This window comes from Acanthisitta chloris, unplaced genomic scaffold (assembly GCF_000695815.1).
Source record: "Acanthisitta chloris isolate BGI_N310 unplaced genomic scaffold, ASM69581v1 scaffold13146, whole genome shotgun sequence".
Classification (NCBI taxonomy): Eukaryota; Metazoa; Chordata; class Aves; order Passeriformes; family Acanthisittidae; genus Acanthisitta; species Acanthisitta chloris.
Genome location: NW_008679799.1, coordinates 1,901 through 14,258, shown reverse-complemented (window position 1 = coordinate 14,258; position 12,358 = coordinate 1,901). Strand labels below are relative to the sequence as shown.

At 55.5% G+C, this 12,358-nt stretch overlaps 1 protein-coding gene across 1 annotated transcript; it reads left to right on the top strand.

Moving 5' to 3' along the window:
* Positions 1 to 546: 546 nt before the first annotated feature.
* On the top strand, positions 547 to 12,130 carry LOC103804825 (testis-expressed sequence 264 protein-like; the record flags this gene model as incomplete). Its single annotated transcript, XM_009077455.1, has 3 exons — positions 547 to 583; positions 3,799 to 3,970; positions 11,290 to 12,130. Coding segments are annotated over 3 exons (523 nt in total), but the record flags the coding sequence as incomplete, so codon positions are not given.
* Positions 12,131 to 12,358: the final 228 nt, after the last annotated feature.

Below are 12,358 nucleotides of genomic sequence, written 5' to 3'. Positions count from 1 at the left end.
CCTGAAGAAGAAAGTCCTACAGGGAGTCAGTGGTTGGTGATTTGGAAACAATCTGGGGGTAAGGATTGGGCAGGGTGCTGTTTCACCTGGAAGAGAGGAGTGCATAAGTCTTCCCTTACATAAACCCTTGTTCCCAAGAAGGTGGTGAGAAGCACCCCACCATAGTCCTTGGATGGGCCAAGAAGGAGTTGACTTCATGGGAAGCAGGGGGTCTGACACAGCAGGAGTATGCTGGACCTGCTGTGCCTGTTGGGACTGAATTTGTGGACTCTGGTTGCATTGGCCTTTGCTGTGTATGTGTAGCTTGGCTGTATGGATTGTGTGCAATGAATCCCATGCTTCAGATGCTCAGTGGAGAGTCCTACATAGAAATAGCTTTGTGTACTGCTGCCTCTGTCTTTACTGGCTACAGGAAGGGAGAGCTCCCGGCAGAGGCTGAGGAGGAAGGTGGCACCACATGACCTTGTGAAGGGACGAGTCCTCTTCCCTGCCCTACTTACTGGTCCTGCTGTCCTAGCCATCAGCCTGGCCCTGACACTGTCGGAGTCCCACTGTTCACCTCTCGCTGAGCTCCTTCGTCCGTGTGAGACTGCATTGGATTTGACTTGAGGGCTCTGCCTTGCAAGCTCCACATCCCCCTTGCTGCTCCATCTGTTGGTTTAGCGGCACAGCTAGCGAGGGGCTCCCTTCTCAGCGGCAGTGTAGCTTTGCCTGTTGAGCCTCTGTTGTTTTGCTATGTTGCTGAGTTTTTACTAATTCTCTCTCTGCTTATGCCTTTGCCTTTGGACTCTGTTCTCCAGTCTCCCTGAGCTGTTTCTTTGACATGCAGCAGCCTTGCAGCCTTTCTCTCCACTGGGATAATCCCAAGCTCGCTCTGTCCTGTGCTGACACCAGCCCCTTGGTTGCACTTTGCTGCACTGTGCTTGCCTGGCCTCTGCCTGCTTCCTAGTCTCCTTTGGTATGATCACAAGGCTGATCTCTCTGGGATGATCCCCTTGTCCACTTTTTGGATGATCCCCTTATTCTGTTGGCCTGGCTCCCCACCTCCTTGCCTCTGCCCTTTCCTCAAATCTTTATGCAGCTTCACCCCTTTGTCCCAGGCTGGACAAGACAGCATTCCAAGCTGCCACCTCCCTGCTCCTTCTTGGGGATGTTGTCCTCTCCTGAGCCTACCTGCCAGTGCTGAGCTCTGCAGCAGCTCTGCCAGGAGCTGGGTTTCTCTAGAAGTAGCACAGAAGCAGAGGCCGGCTCACTAGCCTGGCTCCCAGCTTGATATGTGCAGGCATAAATTAGCACCACTGGGCTCTGGTTTCCCTCCATTTGTTTGTGGGGAAAACCCTGGGTAACTTGAGAAGAAGTCAAGTGTTGTACCTGCCTGTAATGGGTATTGACAGTGAGTGTCCATCCAGTTCAGTGTCATCCTGCCAACCTGGTCACTGGCCATGGGTTTTGGCTACAATGCACCTGGACTCCTCTGGCTTCAGAGATAGAGCTGCTTCCCACCCTGGCAGGGTGGAGCATCCTTATCTCTCTTATAGGATAATCCTTGAGTGTGAAGCAACATTTGGCTTGAGATCCAGCCCAGGACCCTGCTCTTCACACGTGTGCGTTTTTATTCCTTAAAAAGCCATGATTCCCACATTTCATGTAGGTGGAGGGGGTGTTTGTGCTTTGGGGGAGTCACTACTATGACTGTGTAATCAGAAGGGAAGTTGTAGCAGCCTAGAATAAATTGTAGGGAGAAGGTATGTCCAAAATCTGCTCTTTTGGAATCTCAGGATGGGCTTTGGGAAGTCAGCTTGCAATGTCTTGGAGGCCAGTCTGGAGCCCCGAGGTTTTAGACTAGTTAGAGACCTCATACGAATTTAGCAGAGGTCTCTTTTTTCTAAGGTTCTTTGAGTTGTCCCTGTCTGCATTAAGTGGTGGAGGGGCAGCTGGATGCATCCAAAAAAGCCCTGCAAATCCTGGAGATACCCATCTCTGGTGTGTGCTGCAGTAACCTAAAATAACGAGCCGAGCTGAAGATTGGCGGATGGGCTTGTGGTTGGTAGAGCAAAGGGGCAGAGCGGCGGGGAGGGCTCTTGTCTGCTTTGTTGCTGAAAAAGCAGGAGTGATATGAGCCGCCTCTGCTCTGCTGCTAAAAACAGCCCAGCTTGTTTTTATTTAATACAGTTTTGATCTGCAGGCCTCAGTGTTTCACCTGCCCGCGAGTGGGAACTCCGGGCTCCAAGCGCCTTGGAAGCCCAACTGTCCCTGAGCGTCCCCGCGGCACCAGGATCGCCAGTGGGGTTCCTCCTTGGCTGGAGGAGGGACTCTGCTGAAATTCAGGCTCAAAGGTGCTGGGATGGGTAAAGCTACTGCTGGGGTCATGTTTCTGCCACTGTGGTGCTGCTGGGTAAACTAGGGGTCTGCATTGCCAGCTCCTACAGGCTTTCCCAGGAAAATGACTCCAAAAACTGTTCATGTGGGATTTTCTCCCTGTCTTGCTTGCACAGCATCCTGGCAGTGTGGAGGTGGCTCTCCAGGTGGCCTGGCTGCCAGCGCCAGGGAGGGTCAGTGTTAGCTCAGATTGTGGGTCCTACCCAGTGCCAGCATTTGCCTGGGAAATAAATGATTCTTAATCACATTGGTCCATCCCCAGGGGTGAAGGGAGTCAGGAATGAACAGGCTTTTGTAAGGTCATGATTGATGTGTCCATAGAGCTCATCCTTGGAGCAGGGCCAGCCCTGGCTATGGAGAATCCTGAAGGGATGGGGACCCTGCTAGGGAATGTCTGGGCAAGCCACATCAGGAGGACATGACAGAGAGGATGATGATAGTTGAGGCAGTGAGAAAGATTGTTGGGTCGGAGAAGAAGAGGATAGTCAGGGCAAGAGGGTGGAAGAAGATAGTTAGGGCAGAGAAGAGGAGGAGGATGATAATCAGGGTTGGTTGCAGGGTTAAATAAAAGCTGTCAGTGATTTGAAAGAGGGAATGAAAGAAAAAGAAGACATGCTGAAGAGACACTCTCCTTTCTCACCCGGCTTGTAATCAGCCGCCCCCTCTGCCAGTGAGCAGCTGGCGGGCAGGCGGGCGAGGAGGGGGTGGCAGGAGGGGTCCAGCTGCTCCCCAGCCCGGCCCCGGCACCCCGAGAGTCCCCACAGTCCCAGCTTGGCGTGGGCTGCACAAGCCAGGAGGACATGCCCCTGTCATGGGTCCCTGACAGGCTGGGGGTCTGAGGTCTTGAAGAGTGCTGCCAGGGGCAGGTGGGGTGAGGAAAAGGAGGAGAGGGACTTGTCTGAAATGTCAAGGATTCATCTCCTACTCCCTCTGCCCTCGCCGTTCTGAAAGGAGCTGCTTGAGCTGTCGGCTCTGGATTATATTAATTAGTGGAGAAGTGCTACGCCTGCTCGTGGGGCTGTGCTGCCAGGAGGCACTGGAGATTTGGCAGGTCCATGTGAAGCAGCTGCTTGGCTCCCCGAAACCCCTTGATCCAGCCCAAAGTGAGCACATCAAAACCAAAGCTGAACTGGGGGAGATGAGTCTCCCGTGGTCTTGGGCATCTCCTCCTTGAGTCCAGCTGGCTCCATACCTGAAGAGCCAAACCTGCCTGCCCTGGTACGTGAGGGGCTGTTGTGACAGGGAAAGCAGCACTGTGTTTTTGAGATGGGGCCCACTGCTTCTCATTGGGCCTCCATGTCAGTGGGCAAAGCGGGTCAGTCTGTGACACAGCCAGACCAGCAGGTCTGTGTGGTTGGGGCCTGCTGGGGTAGGAGGCAAGGGCACATCTCTGACTCATGGCTGCCTGCTGTCTTTCAGGAGAGGAAGCTGTGTGCCCACCCCCGGATTGAGATCTACAAGCAGGACCGCATCTATTTTGTGTGTCCCCTTGCCCGCCAAGGGGACTTCTATGTGCCTGAGATGAAAGAACTGGAGAGGAAGAGCAGGGCTGCTGCAACTGAGGCTGAGGACGCCCAGACAGACATCACAGGTATCCATGCGCACGGGCTCCATCTTCAGTTGGCTTCAGTCCTCATGAAGGTGGGTGTCCTGGTGTTCCCAGTGCTGCTGCCTGAACAGAGAGGGTCCAACCTGTGCCCACCTAGTGCCCAAGCACCGAGTTGCAGCCCACCTCTTCCCCTCATCCTGGGCTGATCCCCAACAATCTTTTCCCTGAGGTGTCATGCCATGCCCTGGGAGCACCCAGGCACCCCTGTGACGTCAGGGTAAGGACCAAGCTGCCACTGAGCCGCTGGCCCTTGTCAGCGCAGAGCTGTATCTCACAGCTTTTGGTTGCAGCTGGGCTTGTTTTTCTTTGTCATATACATCTTCCTTGATCTCATCTTCATCTGTTACATATTGGGATTGCAAAGAGCTTAAATACCAGGTTGCTGTAGCTGGTGGTGGAGTTGCCTGAGAGCATCTGCTCAGCAAGATCTGTTGGAGCCTGGATGTATTCATACAGGAAGGGACCACAATGGCTGTAGGCGCAGAACAGCAGTGCTATAGTAACCCAAAATGCTAGTTGCCATTGCCGGCCCACGTGCTCCCGTGCCTGCGAGATGCGGGAGCCAGATAGCTGAGCATTCCCAGGAGCTGGACGGGGTGCCCAAACTGGCTGCTGGCAGGGGCAGCTGCCTCCTCCCATCCCATGGGTCACCCACGCTTGTGTAATGGGCATGAAAAATCCATGATGGCTCTTTCGCCTCCTGGGCAGTTGGGTCATTTGTTTTAACACATCTTCAGGTTTGGGTTGCTTTAATTCTTAATCGCGTGTGGTGTAAAAGCAAGCCTGGGAATTGCTTTCTGGGAGCTCTGTCCATTTAGCGCTGCACTGAAGAGTCTAATTGGAGATGTTTCCCAGTGCTTTGTGGTCCTGTGTTTTTCACAGTGCTCACTTGGCTCTTCTTTCTGTCTGCCTTGTGTTGGAGTAGCTGCTGTCGGCACCAGCCTGGCTTGGCCAAAGGTGCCTCACAGCCCACTCGCTCTGACCTCTTCCCATGGTTGCCCCTTGGTTTTGGAGAGGGATGGTAGGATACATGTGTGCAAAAGCAGCTTCAGGGAAGCACCTTCAGCAGTTGCATGTGCTCCTTTTTGCCCCTGTGCAATCCTGCAGCACAGCCAGGGATGCTCAGAGCAGCTGCTGCCCTGCACCCTTGCTGTCTCAGTGCTTTCCCTGGGATGCCACTGCCAGCGCACCCGCGGTGAGGGAGTCCCCTGCCCTGCTGGAAGAAGGGCTAGGAAGGTTTTCCCAAATTTAAACAGCAAATGATGTTGGACTTCATCACATGGGAGACCCCGGGCTGGACTCCCCGGCAGCAGCTCTGGGCCGGCTCCTCCGCCACCCCTCCCCTTCCAGCCATGTAGATGAGCTTTTGTTGGTGCAATCTGATCCAGTGTCATCTGCTGAGTCTGCACAAAACCAGCTTAAAATAATAATAGCTGTGAGCTTGGCCCTGCCTCTGAGACTAAAGAGTTGGACTTGGATGTTGCACTGTGGTTGTCACTGCTGGGCACAATGGCAGAACTAGGTCTGGCAGGGTATCACATCCTTGCTCTGGCCCTTGGAGGGGACCGAGGATGTGACAAGCCTCTGAGTTGCTTATGAAGCTCCTGCCTGGGGGTCTTAGTGGTCCCTGCACCCCTGTGATGTCACACTGCCCAGGGCCAGCTCAACTGCTGAGAGCTGTGGAGGGTAGCACGGTGTGGGGAGGTGCTGGGCTTGTGCAAAGAGAAACAGTGCCCAGTAAGCATCCTTGTCCCACTGCCACTGCCCTGCCAACACCTGGAACTCGGTCTGTAGCCCTCGGGCTGCCCCTGGTTCAGCGGCAGAAGGTAGGAGGGGGCAACCGGTCTTGTTGGGCTCTGCATCTCACTGCCTAAATCCTGTGTGGGTCTTCTGATCCACAGTGCAAGATGAGATCCCACTGGAGGGGGCAGCTGGCAGATCTCCCCTGCTGCTCAGCTGGTTCCTGGAGATACCTTGGAGGACACTCCTTGAAGATGATGCCTTAGGGATTGAGACTGGTCCTCCCTTCACAACGATTTTCTGTGCTGGGATCTGGGCAACCACCTCTGAGTTGGAGAAAGAGAACGCTCTCATTTCTTTTCCCATCTTTTTTACTCCCTTCTTCACTGGGCAGCCACTCAAGGATAAGCTCTGCTTAGCCACAGCCCCTTCAAGAGGCACGACAGCCATAAGATCTTTATGACCCAGCAGATCCCAGGGTGTCTGTGACAGCTTTTGAGCTTTCCTCTGCTGGCTGGAGGGTGGGCACAGCAATGTCCCCATCGGCCTGTCAGTGCAACGCGCTCTCAACCCTAATTGCATAGATTTGAGTTATTTCTTGATCCACCTCAGCGCTGACAGTGTTTCTGGGTCTAGCCCCTGTGGAGGCTCAGGCAGTGCTGGGATGCTTCTGGGAGAGTGAGGGAGGGTGGTGGTCCCTTATGGTGGCAGTTGGCTCCTCTGGCTGCACAAATCCAGGTGTAGGGGTTTGACATGCTGCTGCCTCGCCGAGTGAGTGGAGACTGGGAAGGTTCTGAGCCCCATTTCCTCTCCTGAAGGCAGCTGAGGATGCTCTGTGCATGGCAGCCTTGGGCTTTTGATTTTGATGTGACAGCAGATGAAACCCACTCTTCCCCCCTCCCAGAATACTGAAATAACAGCATTGAGTGTGTGATTCCAGAGCAATCATCATGTTGAATAATGCTCTGTGTGGATATAGCTCTGTCCAGTCATGAAACTCCTTGCCAGCAGCTGGATTATGCTTTCCTTGAATTAAATACTTGAGGAGTTCCAAGTGGAAGGTGTTGCCATTTCTCCTCACCTGTCATTGTGGCTGGTGCCAGACAGTACCAAGTGGCTTAGATGTGTAAGAAAAGCCTGGATTTGTTTTCTCGAGCCTCCTGACCTTGGAGCGCATCTCTCTGTTAGGCTGTCATCTGCTGTCCTTGCTCCTGAGCTAACCCTGTGAGGTGCTGGGTGCCTGCGACTCTGAGTGAAGCCAATGGCCACAAAGGCTGTAGGACATGGTCTAGGGTCTCTGCTTTCTGCTGCTGCTCCGCATGGAGCAGGGTGCTGGCAGCTCTGCTGAGGACGGACACACTCCGCATGCCAGGAAGGGGCCGGGGGCTGTGGCTGCCTCTGCACCAATTCCGTCCCTTCTTTGCCATCGCCAGGGTCATCGGAAAGACAGGAAGCATTTTTGGAAGGCGGCTGACGGGTCTCCAGGGGCCCAGTGTCAATCACGATTAGTTGTTTTGCACTTAATTATTTTCCGGGGCTTTGGCATCAGCTCGGCGCTCAGCGGGTCCTCGCTCCCGGCTCCCTCTCAGCTGCGCGCTCTCCAGCGTGACCCTGCTGCGGCGCATGGAAGGTGAAAGCAAACAAAAGCAGCCTCTCCACATGGGCTTGCTGGCATGAACACAGATGGTTCCTAAGCACGTGGCTCTGCCCAAAATCTCAGGTGCTCTTTTTCCTGGAGCTGAGTCTGTCCAGCAGCATTCAGGTACAACTGATGGCATCACCTGCTGAGCCCCAGTACCATGGGCATGCACTTTCTTTGATGTGTTTTGCCTCATCCCTACTTGCTTCCACCCTCTGAAGGGCCCTGGTTGTTCTGCCTGCCTGTACATCGTGAGAAGGATATTGGTGCACAGCTCCTGACATGCCTTCCTGCTGGTCTGCCAGCCCCAGCCCCTCTCCCGGTGACTTGTGTGCAAGCTTTGGCAAGCACGGAGGAGCTGTGTCCCCTGGCAATGCACTGATCTAGTGGTTAGCAGCAGAGTTGATGGGTATATCATGGAGTGGGGGGAAAGAAAGGGTCTGGGAGCACCAAGAAGGGAGCAATGCTCAGGCATCAGTGTCACACTGGGGCCGTGCAAGAGAGGAGCCAGTCCTCATTCTGGATTTAGGGATGCCAGTACCTAGGATGGCACAGGGATGAACTGCCTGGGAGGGCTGGCTCCCCACCAGGCTCACTGACAGCATGGGGTGAGTGGTTCCCATTGCTGGTCTCTTGGAGTTGGCTGCTTGACTTTCCTTCTTCCTAGGTGGCCCTGGCCTTTGTGGGGCTCCTCCTCCTGGTGTGGCTTCACCCCAGGCTGTGCCTCTTTTTCCCAAATGAAAACTTCCTGAGTTCCATGTTCTTACTGAGTGAAGGTACAGTGGGATGGCTATACTGTCCTTGGGGAAGCAAGGTGCAAGGAGGGTTTCCACAGGGTGACTGCTACCTCCCTGCATGCCAGAGGGAAAAGCATTGCTGGACTGGGGTCCTGGTCTGTTTGCTGGTGCAGGGACTGTCTTTGGGAAGATGGATGCAAGGAATGGGCAATACCTCATGGAAGGACCAAGCAAGGTGCGCAGGGAAGGATGGACAAGTGGGTGCAAGAGCTGCTGGAAGCCTCTGCCTGCAAGATGAGAGCTGAATCCCTGCTTGCCCTTCCAGTGGGGCTTTGGTTGCCCTCTTGGAGCCCCAGCTGTGCTGCCTGCCTGCCTGGCCTCTGTGGGCTGTGCTGGGACAGCTGGGTTTTTCTGACACATCCCCCTGCCAGAGCTGACCCTGCACAGTCCCCAGCAGCAGCAGCAGCTCTGTCTGTGGCTCTGCCCACCACAGACGTTCATCCTGGCTAGGCTGAGTGGCCTTGCCAGAGCCAGCCTTGTCCTGCGCGGAGGAGAGCAAGGCTGCTGAAATGGGCAAATTCGCCAGCTGAGGCTGCTCAAACATGATCAGAAGTGACAGAACAGTGACAAAGTGCCGAGCTGAAAGGAAACAGGACTCGATTTATTGTCACCCTTTGAGCAAGGGAGAGGAAGGAGGCTACAAGAGCGAGGACAGCAGTGCTTTCCCATGGTGGTGGCTTGGAGCACTGTATAGATGAGCTTCGTCCCTGTCTTCCCTTTCCTGAGCCGCTGCTCCTCTCCTCAGGAGCTTCTTTGCTTTGTGGCATGGGGTTACGTGACAGCTTCTCAGCCAAAACAGCCCCCAGGGTGACAGGGGGGGGCTGCTGCTCAGGCAGGACACGGCTTGGGGTGTCAGTGTCACTCCTCTCCCAGGTTTCAAAGGAATACAAGGTGACCACGAATGACCTGAGTTGTCATGAAGCCATGGTGGGAATGTGTCCATGTCACCTCAGCCACCAACTTGGCCAAATTGGATTTACTGTTTTTTGCGATCCCCGCTAGAGATCTTGCAAACCCTTAATTGCCTTCAAGCCTTGGGGGTCACATGCTCCCCTCCAACCCCTGCAGCTCTCTGTCTTCCCAGAGGCTCCACACTGACCCACTGCCCTGCCGAGGTCATGTCAGGTGGGACAGCATCTCCCACCTTTCTGCTGCCTGCTCAGCGGCTGCTGTCCCCTTCAGTGAGCGCCTCACCGCAGTGTGCAGAACATCCTTTTTAACTTAGAGTAAATGTAGTTTCCGTGTCGAGGTGCTCCCTGATGCTGCAGCAAAGGCAATGCGTGTCTGCAGGCTCTTCTCCTTTCCATGGGGGGGTCACCAGGCATCGTTTGGGTGGGCAGCCCAGGGCTTGGCTTGTGCCAGCTGCAAAGCGGTTGCACGCTATGGCCAAGGTGGAGGCTCAGGCTCCTTTTGGGGTGGGATGAAGCCCATATGCCATCCAGGTGGGATGAAGCAGTGGGTGCACTCTGTGGATCTTTCCTGGCTACTTCTCATCCCGCTACCGCTGCTCGGTCCTCTTGGAGCAGCCGTCACTCAGCCGGCAGGACCGTGGGATGCTGCTGCTCAGAAGGCAGAGGACTGCCATTTACAAGCAGTTCTCCTGGCAGCTACCCAGGCTGAGAAGAAAAACAGTACAAAAAGGGATTTAAGGATGTTTGGAAGGAAACTTCCCTCCTTGGTGGGTCTCTTCCAGGAGATCGGTGGCTGCTACACAGCTGAGGAGGGTGAACAGCCCAGCCTTGGGCACACCTGCTGCAGGAGCTGGGGGAGGCTAGAAATGATTGTGGGAGTCTAGGACAGCCCTGTGCCAGCAGCTGAGGACACAGCTGCACCGGCAGGAGACAGTGTGGAGGAGAGGACTCTCCTCTCCCGACTGGGCACCTCTCCATGGCCATCACCATCCTCTTTGCCATTTCCCAGCCCTGTTGGCAGCAAGTCACAGCCCTCCATCGTTGCTGCTGCCATGTAGGGCTCCTCCTGGTTTCCCTCCTGGTGCAGGGCCTGATTCTCGGCAGGGGTGTCCAGCTTGGCATGGATGGAGATGCTAGGAAGTGACAGAGCCTGGCACACACTTCCCAGCATTGTGAGGCAATGGGAAAAAGATGGAGCAGGGAGGGCCATGATGAAGGAGCCTGCCCAGTGTTTGCTGCTGTGCCGTAATTAACAATGTGGATCTGTGATGTCATAATTAACCACGTGGATCTGTGATGTCATAATTAACAATGATTAATGCTTTACAGGAGGGTTTTGTCTCCTGGCTTGTTGCTTAGGCAACAGCACCGAGCTGCTGGTCTCAATCTGACACGTTCCTCTCCTTGTCGACTCCTTAATTGTGTTGTGGATGGAGCTAATGAGGCAGGGATCTGGGGAGGGGCCGGTGGGCCGAGGGGTCTGCCTGGGCAGGCAGGGGCAGCCCCCAGGAGGGGTTCAGTCACACGGTGTGCTGTGGGCTGGCAGCTGGGTTGTGTGAAGTGCTGAGTGAGCTGGGAAGGCTCCCCTCATCCTCTGGCGCCTGGAATCTTGTTTGCTTCTGCCCTGCCTGCCTTCTCACTGCTACCAGAGCTGTGGGAGAACCACAGAGGGAGCAGGAGCAGGATGTTTGGTGCTGAGGGCACCAGGATGCCCTGGCATGAGGCTGGATGTACACCTGCCTCGACAGCAGCACATCTGAGGACTTGCCCATGTGCCACCATCCCCTTGGGTGCTGAAGCAAGCAATGCTGCAGCTCCCCATCACCTTCACAGCACAGCGTCCTGCTCCTTGCCTTGTTTGTGGTGCCATGCCAGGGACAGACACACAGTCTAAGGAAGGGCTTGCCAGGTCCTTGGTGTGTGCGTGGAGAGCAGCTGTGGGTCCAGGGCATGACCAGGGTGTGGCTGGGAATTTGGGGGGTCATTTGTGTTGCCTTGGGCGTGCCCTGATTTCAGGAAGTTGATGGAGTCCAGCTCATTCTTGTCTTGGCCCAGTCACGTCTCAAGGCCATAGCAGGTGACAAGAGATAGGAGGTGGTCTCCACTGTGGCCTGACATCTCTGAGGTTTCTGGTGGCTTCAAAGTCTGTGGCACCCCATCCCCATCCCTTCCTTCCTGCAGCATTCACTCCCTCTGCTTCTCTCTCCATCCCAGGGGTCGACACCATGAGTGAGACAAGCTCCATCAGCATGGAGGCCACAACTGACAGCAGAGACACCTCTGTGGCCACCTCCATCCTGCTGCCCTTCCCAGCCAGCCGTGGCCGGGAGGAGGCAGACAACCGCAGCGAGCACAGCTACAGCGAGTCAGGAGCTAGCGGCTCCTCCTTCGAGGAGCTGGACCTGGAGGTCACAGGGGACGGGGAGGGAGCCCCAGGCCTGCTGCTTGATGTGGGCTATGCAGGCAGCCAGGAGGTCACAGACAAGTGGACCAAGGAACCCATTGCTGCTGAGAGAGGAGAGGAGTGAAGCAGTGACCTGGCTGCCTCACCTCCTGCCTGGGTCTGAGTTACTGGGAACCAGTTGCCTTTCCCACCTCCTTCCTCTCCAGCCAAGAGATTTCGGTTGCTGATTCCCCCAGGGACCTGCTCTCCCTCCTTGCAGAAAGGGTGTTTGACCATTTTGGGGGTGCCAGGAGGTGGGGGCTTTTCTGTGGTGCTCAGTGGGGCGAGGTAGGTGCAGGCTGGGGGGGGACAGCAAAATGCATTTGCCGTATGTGTATGTCTAGATGCATCGCAAATTCCTCACAGGTGTCTTGGGGGTGGTGGTGGATGGCAGAGATGTCCCCCCTCATCTCTGCTGGTGCCCCTCTCACCCACAGCTTCTCTCTGCCACACCACCACGTTTTCTAGCACCAAAGAGCCGTGAGTAGAGTCAGTTGGGTTTGTTCCCCTCTTCCCCTTGCTGAACAATGGAAACATCCCATGTAAACGTGGTCCTCCTGGCACTACCACAGGCGCTTTTGGGGTCTGTAATAAAGTGGATGCTTTTCCTCACTAGTGGACGGTGCGTTGCTGACTGCCTCTCGGCGCCATCCTGCCCTGTGGTGGGGAGTGGGCTGTGGGTGGAGGCTGCTGGGGTGCTGCCCCCACACCCATCGACTGGGCCAGGAGATCTGCATCCTGCTTCTCGCACTTGCTCCCTGCCCAGGCAGCCCAGTGGGGCCATGGACACCATCCTCAGTGTCTGCGAGGGGCAGGGGTGGCGAGGGAAAGTCACAGCCC